This window comes from Pelodiscus sinensis, chromosome 6, assembly GCF_049634645.1.
Source record: "Pelodiscus sinensis isolate JC-2024 chromosome 6, ASM4963464v1, whole genome shotgun sequence".
Classification (NCBI taxonomy): domain Eukaryota; kingdom Metazoa; phylum Chordata; order Testudines; family Trionychidae; genus Pelodiscus; species Pelodiscus sinensis.
Genome location: NC_134716.1, coordinates 54,132,920 through 54,145,579, shown reverse-complemented (window position 1 = coordinate 54,145,579; position 12,660 = coordinate 54,132,920). Strand labels below are relative to the sequence as shown.

At 40.5% G+C, this 12,660-nt stretch overlaps 1 protein-coding gene across 9 annotated transcripts in view; it reads left to right on the top strand.

Moving 5' to 3' along the window:
• CSNK1G3 (casein kinase 1 gamma 3) overlaps positions 1-12,660 on the top strand; it is a 146,421-nt gene that overhangs the window by 11,287 nt on the left and 122,474 nt on the right. For 7 of the 9 annotated variants that reach the window (XR_003090671.2, XM_006130107.4, XM_006130104.4 and 4 more), the window contains exons 2-3: positions 2,934-3,008; positions 8,429-8,849. Coding sequence is in view for 8 of the 9 variants with exons in the window: in XM_006130107.4 (XP_006130169.1) it covers positions 8,672-8,849 (178 nt within the window). In the remaining variant the exon portion in view is untranslated. The remainder of the gene's footprint in view (positions 1-2,933; positions 3,009-8,428; positions 8,850-12,660) is intronic. The other 2 variants (XM_075931935.1, XM_075931933.1) reach the window with 2 other exon arrangements.

Sequence of the window (12,660 nt, the reverse complement as noted above, 5' to 3'; positions counted from 1 at the left end):
TTTGCATAAAAATCATTCTAATGATGGCACCTCTCCACAGGCAGGTTTCATTCTTGCTGATATCTCTCTGATGAGGGTAAGAAGGGAAACCAGGGCTCAACTTCTGGATGTCTAGTGGCTGTCTGCCTGCATCTTATCCAGCCCAATTGTGTGCTGCTTTGGTCCTTCCACCATTGATTGTAGAATGATGAGAGTGTCCTACCATGGGGAAGAAAACACAGCTGCACTGCCATAGAACATGTGAGAGGAAATTAATAAAGATCTTTGGCAAAGTTTGTAGGTCATCTCTTTGCAGGATGTATCAACACCCTGTTTAAAGCAACACAGCCATCCTCTCACTTTCCTATGCTCTACACCTACCACTGCACTCCCCAAGCCAGAGTCACTTACTCTGCATCTCATCCCCTGCTTTCTGCTCCATGTCGAGCTGCTGCTGAGACTAGCCATTCGTCTTGAGACTTGAGAACAATTCCTGGTTGCCTGCCACACCTGGTGACCACACTGTGAGGCCAGATCCTCATTCAGTTCTACTTCTTCATCTATGATTTCGTTCTCTGTTAAATCCTCTTTTTGCTGACTCAGTGTCCTTGGAAGTATCCACAGGAATCCTGGTGGTGGAGGTGGGGTTGCCCGCCAGGATTGTATCAGTTCTTACAAATACAGCATTTCTTGGATTCAGCACTGTTTGTTCTTTGCTGCAGTGTCTCGCTTATACCCTCTTTCACACAAGGATTGAGATGTGCCTGTATGTGTCCCTGTTCTTATGGGTCACTTGCAGGTGGCACTGCAGAGACTCCTCTTCCCACACACTGGTAAGATCTAAAAGCTCTATAGTGGTCTAAGCAGGAGAGCATTTAGTGATAAGCCAGCCATGGTCACACATGAGAACACTTCACACTGAGCCAACCGGCAGGAAATGATATTTTATGTTTCCAGGGTTTGCAAGCTGGTGGGGGTGGGGGAAATGCTGTATACCTGGCTGCAAGGTGGGGGTGGGGAAAATCCCGTATACCTGGCTGCAAGGCAGTGGGATTGAAAGTGCTGGCCAGAGTGGCTACTTGGGCATTGTGGGAAATATCCTGGAGTTCAATATGGTGGGGAAAAAACCATGCTTGTGGCAACAAAAGGAGGTTTTTTGGTGACTAAACTTGGTAGTGTAGACATGATCTAGTATTCACTACTGCAAAGTTTTTGTCATGGGGGGATGGGAATTTAAGCATCTGTGAATATCACAAGCTTTATCGCTCAATTGCCAGTGTAAATAAAGCCTTACTGTCTTCACTGCCCCATGCCATGCCTCACCTTCCATGCAGTGTCCAGATTTGCTGTTTCTCCCCTTTTAACATTTGGGAACATGGGAATATTATCTTTATGGCAAATAGCTAGAACTTGTCTTATAGGTCAGGGACGGTGAACCTCAGGCCCAGCATCTGGATGTGGTTCCTGGCTTGCCTGGATCTGGCCCCCAAGGTTCAGGGCTCCCACCCCAACATTCAGGAGTCCATGCTGGCATGTCAGCTCTCCCTCGCCCTCCAACACACTGCCCTACTGCGGGGTTGGAGCATGCAAAATCTTTTAGGCTGGGCTCTCCTAGGCTCTGGTGTGGGAGGGGAATGGGGAGGAGTGTCTTCCTCCTCCTCAGTTGGGGCCATGTTGGTGAGGAGGGTTTTTTCCTTCTCATTTCTGTGTGGCCCCCATCACTTGTGTGATTTTTCTGTTGGTTAGTGGCCTCAAATCCAAAAAAGGTTCCTCATCCTTGTTATAGGTTATTGTGCTCTCCCTCCTTGATTACTGGCCTCCTTGATGTTCAATTCATCTCCCTAACTCAAGTTCATACAAATGGTAGCTATTCAGTTCCATCTTCCTTGTGTAGTATTCTGACTATAACCCATCTGTTGGAATCTCTCTTGGCTCCTCTCATTGGGATCAAACTTAAACTTGTTGGCTACGTCTAAACTGGCATGATTTTCTACAAATGCTTTTAACGGAAAAGTTTTTCCGTTAAAAGCATTTGCGGAAAAGAGTGTCTAGATTGGCATGGATGCTTTTCTGGAAAAGTACTTTTTGTGGAAAAGTGTCCGGGCCAATCTAGATGCGGTTTTGCGCAAGAAAGTCCTGATCGCCATTTTCGCGATCGGGGCTTTTTTGCGCAAAACAATAACGCGTTGTCTACACTGGCATTTGCACAAGAGGGCTTTTGCCCCAACGGGAGCAGCATATACAGTGTAGACAGCTGGCAAGTTTTTCCACAAAAGCAAGTGCTTTTGCAGAAAAACTTGCCAGTCTAGATGCAGCCATTGTGTGTATATTCAGGGCTCTGTCACTGCGCTGCCTTTTCCATTTCACTGCTGAGGACCCTCTCCCCCTTTTTTTTGTCCTCTTACTGCCCCCTAGTAACAGAATGCTTTTCCTGAGCCGGTGAACAAAGCAATTGCCTCTCATTTAAATGCCTTTCTTTTTTTGATATTAACAAGAAACCAGTTAATCAGGTTGTTTGTTTTTATTTGAATGAACTTGATGTTTATGTAGCGAGAGGGTAAAAAACCTAATGGGGAAATTCCCATGGCAAAAGAAGAATGGGATGAATTATGTAGCAAATCTAGCAAAACAAAATAGCAAATGTAATTTATGACACTTGCCTGTTTGCATAATCATCTTGCTTGTATGAATTATCCTTTTATTTTTCCTTTAATCTGTCATTTTAGTTGGTATTCTTAATTGGTGAAGAGTATAACTTCCTTTGTTTAGAAGGATTCTGGCATATATGGGACACACCCACACGCCTAATATTAATAGAAACTTGCTTTCTACTTTAGGATTTAGAAAAACAGTACTAAATCTTTAATTTGTATACAATCTTGAGTAAAGCATCAGAAATGTTTAACTGCATGAATCACTGACAATATTATATATGTATTTCTTTGTTTGTTTAGAATGCTATTACACCTAAAACATGAACATTATGATGAAGAAAAGGCACTGCCATGAACAGTGTACCGCTTTCTTGGGTAAGTGTGGTTGTGAATTCTAATAGTTAACACATTATGTATGTGTGGGAGGCATGATCTACATTTGGTTCTATAGGTGGTTCTTGGTAATAAACACCCCAAATATTCTATTTCCTATAATATAATTTCCATTTAATCTGAAGTAAAGTACAGCATTACACTCAAGACTCTGAAAGAAGCTCAGATTAAAGGGTTGGGTGTCTTCCTTTTTAACAGTAATACTGTCACTGTTAAATACTAAAAATCTCCTGTGTCTTTGCAGTAGAAATGTCAAGGTACTGATTGTGTTAGCTTACATAAATACTCTTAAGAGCAAGGAGCAGCAGTTGTCTATAGAATTGAATTTTATTATTGGTTACATTTGTCGGATCAACAAACAAAGTTTAAAATCCATAAAGCATGTAAATTGCCAATAGTTGGGATACATTTTTGAAAACTGAAACTACTAGTAGTTAATCTATTATATTTTAATTTATTGCCATACATTTCACTGCAATAACCTTTAAAATTGCATTAAATTTTAGAAAAATATCTAATAATCACTTTGTTCAGTAAATAGCCTATGAGTTTGAAATAATTTGGGTCATTTTGCATTGTATTTGCTGTTTTAAGTTCAACATAACATTCTTACAATTTTGTGAATGGTGAATTGGTAAGAGATATGCTGATATAACTACTTATCAGGTTGTAAAATTGCATTCAGATTTTCACCAATATATTTGCCTTTGAGCATAAAGTTACCTGTCTGTTTCCTTATGGATTTTAGCTGTTAGTTGTAAGAAGATGGATCCTGTAGCATTTCGGTATGTGGTGCAGACGGCGATGCATCTGAGGTTTTAACTCATGGAAAGCTTATGCGCAAATAAATCTGTTGTCCTATGGCACCTTAGAGAACTTCTTGTTGCTTTTGCAGATACAGACTACCCCTTTGAGATTATCAGAATGTTTGTCTTGTATGTTCCAACGATTTCTGAAACATAATGGTTTTCTCCTGCTGTCTCCTCTGACAAAGTTAATACTAAAATAGCCCAAAATGGGCAAGGGAGAGGCGGCCTTGATCTAATATATCTGATGGCAATATTAAGCCTTGCATAGAAATCACATTATTTCTGTCAACTTCTAATTTGTTTTGGTTTTGTTGATATGCTGTTAATACCTGGGGTGAATTGCAGTATGTCACTAACACACTGGTATGTATTAAAATGACTTGTGTGTTTTTCTTAACTCTTGGCATAAAATATTTAATTAGCAAATTTCATCACGTTAGTGTAAGATGCAATAAAATCTATTTAAAATAGTATACAAAATTATGGCCTATACAAGATTATAGTATATATCAATAGTTGAAAGAATTAGAATTTAGTTAAATTATGTGAGGGGGAGGAGGGAATAAAAAACAAATATTGGTAGAAGTTTGGTGGATAGCCTGTTTTATGGAAGTAATAAAGCAATTTGTGTCTCTTGCTTTTCATTGTATGTAAAATACTGTGTGGCTTGTTTAAATATACTACTTAATGTATAATATGTAAGGCATATTCTATGTGTATATACAGCAGCTTATTCCTAACAGTATCGTGCTTTGAGGGAAGTCTTATAGTAGCCCTCTTTTATTATGAAAATTTTGCTGTAGTGTAGGTTAGTACTAATTGAAATATGGTGAAACTGTATCATGATGATCAAATGTACTTCATGTGCCAGTATCACAATATGTTTGTTGGAATGAAAGTTGTGAAAAAATTCATTAAAATATTTAAATAGCATAATCTCATGAAAATTCTGCTCATTTCAAAATTCATCATTGACTGTAGTGACAATGTTGACATTAACATAGCTTTATTGGATACTGTACCTAAATATTAGTGTATACCCCTCAAACATAAGTGTGCTTCACATGTTATATACTGAAAACCCTTATGTGAATGCTTGATAAACATGTTAACTAAATATCATGTTGACAAAACATACCACTGAAGATGCATTCAGATCTGCCAAATAGATTAATTTGGTATCATGTATGGTAGAGTCCTTATTAGCTGATCTAAGATTAAAGGTCACACTTTCAAAAATGCCCATGTCATTTTTGTAAACGTTACCTAGGAGCCAAGATTACAGTTTCAAGTTTTAGAGAGTTGCCTGATTGTAATGTTGAGTAGCCTTTATTGTACAAAGGACTGTTATTGTAGCATTCTTAGAAGCTTATCTTGAATATATTTTGACTTTAGTTTAGAAAGTTAGTTAAAATATGTAATTCGGTAATTATTAGCTTTTTAATAAGACTTTAATTTAGTTTGAGGTAAGGCCATACTATTCTTATAGTATTATACTTTAGTTTAGATGGTCATTAATTGTGAAGTTGAAGTATTACGTTCTGTAACCCTCAGTGTGCAAAGCATTGTCCTGTCTTTCCAGCCTCCATCCCATTGTCTTGGCACTTGATACCATGAAATTGTGGCACTGATGTAGAACTCCAGTTAGGGAAGTGTGCATATATAGTTCCACACTTACTCATGTATATACAATGTATCCTGAAAATTGCATTAAAACAATTATTGAAGTTGCAAAATCAGGCATTCAAAAGACAGGAAATTCCAAAATAGAGGTTGCCAGTATTATTTTTTTAATTCAGTCCTATGGTGCATGTGTGTTATGATCTAGTTTTTGATTACATGATGTACTGTTTTGTCCACAGGACCATACCACGTTCAGTGCATTGGGTGAATGGTGTTCATTTAATAAGCAACTATTCCATATTCTGTTTTTCCTTATTCTTCAATGTGTCCCCATTTGTGAATAATAAAAAAAATCAATATTTTTTTAAATAATCCTCTTGAGATGGGTGGGGGGGAAGAGGTATTACCCCTATTTTACAGATGGGGAAACTGAGGAACATATGCAGGTCAAAAGAATCCACTCATTTTGGGTAGCCAATTTGAGACCATTGGGACATGATTTTTCAGGTGTTGAGTATTATGTAGCTCTTCATACGTTGGAAGTGTAGTTCCTGGTGACTTTTTGCAGCTGTGAGTGCTCAGCACTTCCAAAAATCAGATGCCAGTGTCTCAACTGAAGCACATAGAAAATATGGAACTCTCAGTGATTATCCATGAAAAATTTGTTTAAGTGACTTGCCTATGAACTCTCTGGTATAAGCAGGATTACAGTGCATTTCTCCTGGGCATCATGGAATTGCTGTCCTTTTTTCTTCGTGCAATCCTCTGCTTCATTCTAAGGATGTTAAGAGGTGCATAACTTACTAATCATGTAGTTGATACCATTTGCATCGGCTACAAGATTGGTCGATAAGGGAAGACGCACAGTACTGGCTCATGCTGGTCTAGGAGCTACCATGTTGTAGGAGCCAGGTGCATAGGCAGCAGCCCCTGTTGGTGTGGGACCCAGAGCTTCCCATAACACTGGTTCCTGTTCTCTTCTCTCCCTCTTCTTCCCCCTCCCCCCTGATGGTTCCTGTGATAGAGGCAGCAACATGGGAGGAAGCGAGTAGTCTACTCGCATACTCAGTAAGCTTAGGCTTATTGGGTAGTTGACTGCTTGCTTATATCCCTACTTCATTCAGTACTTTCCAGTTTCTGCAACATATAAGGTTGTGGGCCCTCAAACAAGACTCCTTTACAGCAAAACTCATCCCCAAAGTAGGTTCATTCTGTGTACTGAGGCAGGAGTCGAGCAAAAAGCATCATATGCGATCATATACATTGGGGGGCAGAGTTACATTGGCACAGCTAAACTTGATTCTGGCATTTCCTAAGGTTTGAGTGCTTAACTTTTCATATTTGTAGTAGGGATGTAGTCAACTATTCGATAAGCATAAGCTTATCGGATAGTTGACTAGTCCCTTCTTGAGCACTTGCTTCCCCCCCTTGCTGCCTCTATCAGAGGCAGCGGGCAGGGGGTTGGGGAAAGGAACAGGAGCCAGTGCAGGAGGAAGCCGGCTTAATAGAGGTTCCTCCCAGCACTGTGTCTGCGGGGAACAGGGGAGGCAGGCAGTAGCGGGACTGGGCGTGAGCTGGAAATCAGCCAGCTCTTAATAAAGTTAAAAGGCAGGTTTACCTGTGCCGATCAAGAAAGGCTTCTTTGTCGGCGCGTCGCATCCAGACTGCCCCGATCTGCCGACAAACAGCTGATCGGCAGAGCGGGGCAGCCATTTAAATTTAAATGAAGCCGCGATTATTTTAATCGCGGCTTCATTTCCCTCTGCCGATCTGGCTAATCTACATGCCTCCGTCGACGGAGGCATTTAGTCTAGACGTACCCTCATAGTGGAACCCCTGGGGAATTAAGTTATCTATAGTTATCCATGCCTAGACAACTAGCTGATCCTAACTAAATTTTATTAGGAAACTGACACACCTAAACAGTGCCCTATCCATGTTTGTGTCAAGCACATGCAGTAATTTATAGGACTCAAAATTGAATCCAACAGCAGGGTCATATTTAGCTCAAGACAGACTGCTTTCATTTTAATTTTTTTAATAAATGGGGTAATTGTTTGTCTGATTAAGACATTTGTGAATTCATCTTGCATCCTCAGGGAACTGTCTCGGTATCTATATCTTAACAATCTCAGTACAGGAGCACTATTGAAGTGCCGTTTGTTGTCTGGAATGTTTGTGATGGACACATCCAAAACAAAATGATCCTTAGACAGACTACATCTAAAAGTCTTGGAACTCAGGACCATCAGGCTAGTGTGTAGAGCATTCCTCTTGGTCCTTTGGCAATTGGTAATATAGATAATGCCAATGTATTTGTCAATATACCTATAACAAAAAAAGGAGCACCTTCTGTCCTCCCACCTCCTCTCATTTTCTGATTCCTGTGGTTCAGGGCTCCAGTCATTTTGTGCTAGTGGTGCTACCTGGTCTGATCAGGGCACAACTAGTAGCCATATTGGCATATTATCTTCTAATACAATTGTTTTTACTCTTCTTTCTTCCAACCAGATTGAAATTCTTCAAAGGCCTAATGCATTCTTACTAGGGATGTAAGGCTTATCGAGTAGTTGAGTTACTACTCAACTACTTGCTCCCTTGCTGCCTCTCTAACCAGAGGCAGCAAGGGGGAGAAAGGAGGAGCTGGTGCTAGGGGAGCCAGCTTAAAAGCTAGTTCCCCCAGTACTGTCTCAGTGGTGCGGCAGGGAAGGCACAGCAGTTTGGGACCTGGCACGAGTTGGGACTGAGCAGTCCTGGACTGCTGCTCTCTGCCTTTTTAAATGTAGTAAGAGCCATTCCAGTGGGAGCTGTGTGTATGAATCGGAGGGCAAAAATTAATCACTATGGTACTGTTCTGTAACAAGGGGATATACAGAACATTCTGTAATTATACTTCAATCATATGATACTGTAGGAAGTTACCTTGTTCAAAATATGTGTACTCTGATTAATTTTCTTTTTCATTTACAGAGCCTCTGTAAATCCTGGTGGTAGGATACATACTGAGTATATATTTTACTTCAGAGACTACCAAGGAAATTATTTTGCGAATGGGATGAATATGCAGCCATTGACTACTTTCCAACTACAGTTTAGTGACTGAATAACCAGCTGGAGTACTTAAATAGGGATGGTTCCATTCTCACATTACCCTGTTTGAGTTTGCTTGTCTTGATTAAAAAAAAATTCAAAGTGGAGTACCGTAAACTTGATATGGATGGTAAAAAGAAAGACAAGGACAAACCAGATGATAAAATGGCCCGGCCAAGTGGGCGTTCAGGTCACAATCCTCGTGGTACTGGCTCTTCAAACTCTGGAGTGTTAATGGTTGGCCCTAACTTCAGAGTTGGGAAAAAAATTGGATGTGGTAATTTTGGAGAACTACGATTAGGTAAGATTGGTATTCCTTATTCCACTTTGATTCAAGATGTGCATGCAAACTAAATGTCCACAATGTGTTTACTTTGCACATATACCATTTTTCCTGTTACTCAATGTTTATAGTTTTGCAGAGAGAAAATCTTATCTATCCCATCTCTTGAGTTTTTTTTCTTATAGAATTATCCAGTCTTTAGTGTTAGATTTAGATATATATCACAAATTTTAAAAAAAGCAAATAAGAATTTGGCCTAGCTTGTCAATTGAAGTAATTATTTTGTGTACAGTATTTTGCTAAGCTTGTGAACACTTGTTTCGGATTCTGTTACATTCACAACTTTTTAATCTAAGGGAAGAATAAACACTTATGTAAAATAGACATTTATATATTTAAGCACTTGTATGTAATAGTTGAATTGATCATTATAAAGATTGCAATATTTAAATGTTCTTTTATTGGACTTCTGTACCCTACTGAGTATTAGTTTTTAAAATCCAGCTAGGCACAATAGTTTGGTTTTGTACAGTAGCCTTTGTGTTCAGATATCATAGAATACTAGAGCTGGAAGGGACCTCGAGAGGTCATCAAGTCCAGTCCCTGCCCTTATGGCAGGACCAAATACTGTCTAGACAATCCCTGATAGAGATTTATCTAACCTACTCTTAAATATCTCCAGAGATGGAGATTCCACAACCTCCCTGGGCAGTTTATTCCAGTGTTTGATTACCTTGAGCATTAGGAACTTTTTCCTAATGTCCAACCTAAACCTCCCTTGCTGCAGTTTAAGCCCGTTGCTTCTTGTTCTATCCTCAGAGGCAAAGATGAACAGGTTTTCTCCCTCCTCCTTGTGACGCCCTTTTAGATACCTGAAAACTGCTATCATGTTCCCCCTCGATCTTCTCTTTTCTAAACTAAACAAACCCAATTCTTTCAGTCTTTCTTTGTAGGTCATGTTCTCTAGACCTTTAATCATTCTCATTGCTCTTCTCTGGACCCTCTCCAATTTCTTCACATCTTTCTTGAAATCCGGTGTCCAGAACTGGACCAGTACTCCAACTGAGGCCTAATCAGCGCAGAGTAGAGCGGAAGAATGATTTCCCGTGTCTTGCTCGCAACACACCTGTTAATGCATCCCAGAATCATGTTTGCTTTTTTAGCAACAGTATCACATTGCTGACTCATATTCAGCTTGTGGTCCACTATAACCCCTAGATCCCTTTTCTGCCATACTGCTTCCTAGACAGTTGCTTCCCATTCTGTATGTGTGAAACTTATTGTATCCGATTGAGTTTTCCTATGCTGCTGTTGCGATACCAGTATTCAGAATTTAAGCATGTTGTGCTCAGCAGTGGTGACACAGGTATGCATTCTGACACAGAATCTGTTTCGAGATGGCTTGAACAGCAAACGAACGTATTTTCTGAAGAGAAACCATGTAATACAGACCATCGGAATAATCACTGCAGGATAGAATAGGGGATGATAGTACAACTTTTGTTGTGAGGACAATAGCTTTTTCTAACAGTATGCCCTTTAAAAACACCTTAGTTTGGGCACAGGTTTAAGTGCAGAGGTGCATTTTTCTCTTGCTTTCATTTTCCAACTTATTTATAGTAATAGTATACTATAAGCATGGTCTTTGATACACTGTGTACCTTTCTAGATTATCCAGTGACTTAAATTGTAATTCGGCTATGTTACTGTTTTTTCTCTTTCACGCTTAGCAGGAAATACTATGCATTTTGTTGCATTCTAATAATTTGTGGCTGTAATAACTGATAAAATAATAGAGGGTCTAAATTTGTCCATATATCTGTGAAGTTCAGGATTTTGGCTTATCACTCTCTGAAGTTGTATTTTTAATGGATTTTGGACATTGTATGAACTAAAGAACCAGTGTATTAATTTGAATATCATTTGTTAAGATGGCTATATGAAATTCAGAGTTTTTTTAGACATTTCAGAACAGGACTTTTTTGTCTGTTATCTTCCCTTTTTGATATTCACAGAAATGAGTTCTGTGAAATTTGACCTAACCTGTAGCAACGTGTCATCTGTTACGTAAATGTGTATTTATTATTGTGTGTTTTGATATATTTATACAAGGTATTGGAAAAATGCTCTATTTTCCCAGTAAGTAGAATGGCCCCTGAGAGAAATAGACTTAGTTCTTGTACGTCTGTCTTTGTTGCTCCTGGTGATTGGGATAAGAATGGCCATATTTGTCACACCAAAGGTCCATCTAGTCCTGTACCCTGTCTTCCTACAGTGGCTAATGCCAGGTGCCCTTGCGGGAATGAAAAGAATAGATAATCAAGTGATCTACTCTATCACCCATAGGGGACACCATTCCTGCTCATCCTAGCCTTTATGAATTTATGTTCAGATTGAACTTCCCTTAACTGGTACTCTCTGGTTCGGCAACATTTGTGGCCCAGCATGAACCACAGAGCCCAGGAACAGTGAGGTCTTTTGGCAGGTCAGGAGTGCCATAGGGGGCACCAGCAACTCAGCCGGGAGCTGTGTGTGTGTGTGGGGGGAAGTTCTGATCCCAGTGGAGCTCCATGGCCCCAGTGGCTGTGGAGCTCTAGTCGGGCAGTAGCCTCGGAGCTCCGGCCCTGTTCTGGCTCCAGAACTGGGGAGCTCCAGCATTAGCCAGGGAGCCCAGGCCATGGAGCTCCAGCCCCAGCTGCGGAGCCAAGTGACTGTGGATCTTTGTCCAGGTTGCACAGCTCTGATGGTGGCACTCTAGCCCTGGCAGTAACATGGCCAGTGGCATTGAGAGTGTCCTGGGGCAGGGCTTGGGCAACAGCAGGGGCAGGCTGGAGCTCAAGCCCAGTGTCAGGACAGGCCATGATGGGAGGGGCATTCCCTTCTCCAGTCAGGTCCCAGGGATTCTGGACCAGCAAGGTTATCCAGCGAGATAACCCTGCAATCGTATTTCCAACAAGATTTCTATGGATTGACTGAACGTGTATTGTGTGAAGAAAATACTTCCTTTTGTTTTAAATCTGGTACCTATTAATTTCATTTGGTGATCCCTAGTTCTCGTGTTATGAGAACAAGTAAATAATTTTTCCTTATTTACTTTCTCAACCATGATTTTATAGACCTCTATCATATTTATCCCCCTTCTCCTCTTTAGTGATCTCTTTTTCCAAGCTGAAAAATCTCAGCTTTATTAATCTCTCCTCATGTGGTAGCTGTTACATGCCCATAATCATTTGTAGCCCTTTCCTGAATTTTGTCAAGTGTCAAGGTACCTTTTCTGAGGTGAGGTGACCACATCTTCATGCAGTATTCCAGATGTGGGCATACTCTGGATTTATATAGATGCAATAAGATATTCTGGCCCTTAATGATTCCTAACACTCTGCTTTTTTGACTGCTACTGCTGCACATTGAGTGGATGTTTTCAGAGAACTATCCACAATGACTCCCTGATCTTTCTTTTGATTGTTAACTAGGGGTGTAAGTGACTAGTCAACTACCCAGTAAGCATACTGGGCAGTCGAGTAGTGACTCGAGTAGTCACCTCTCCCTCCTTCGCTGCTTCTATCAGAGAGAGGCAGTAAGGAGGGGAGCAGGAGCTGGTGCTTGGGGGAGCTGGCTTGAAAGCTTGCTTCCTTCCCTCCCCCCGGTCTTGGGGAGAGGGGTGTCAAAGAACCAAAGGCATAGCCGGGGACCAGTGTGAGCCAAAAATCAGTTGATTTCCCCCCACTGCGCCTCTGCTTTTTAAATGTATGAAGACCTTGGTGGCTCTTAATACATTCAAAAGTCCGAGCTGTATTGACTGATTGAATAGTTGATGGAAATTCTATTG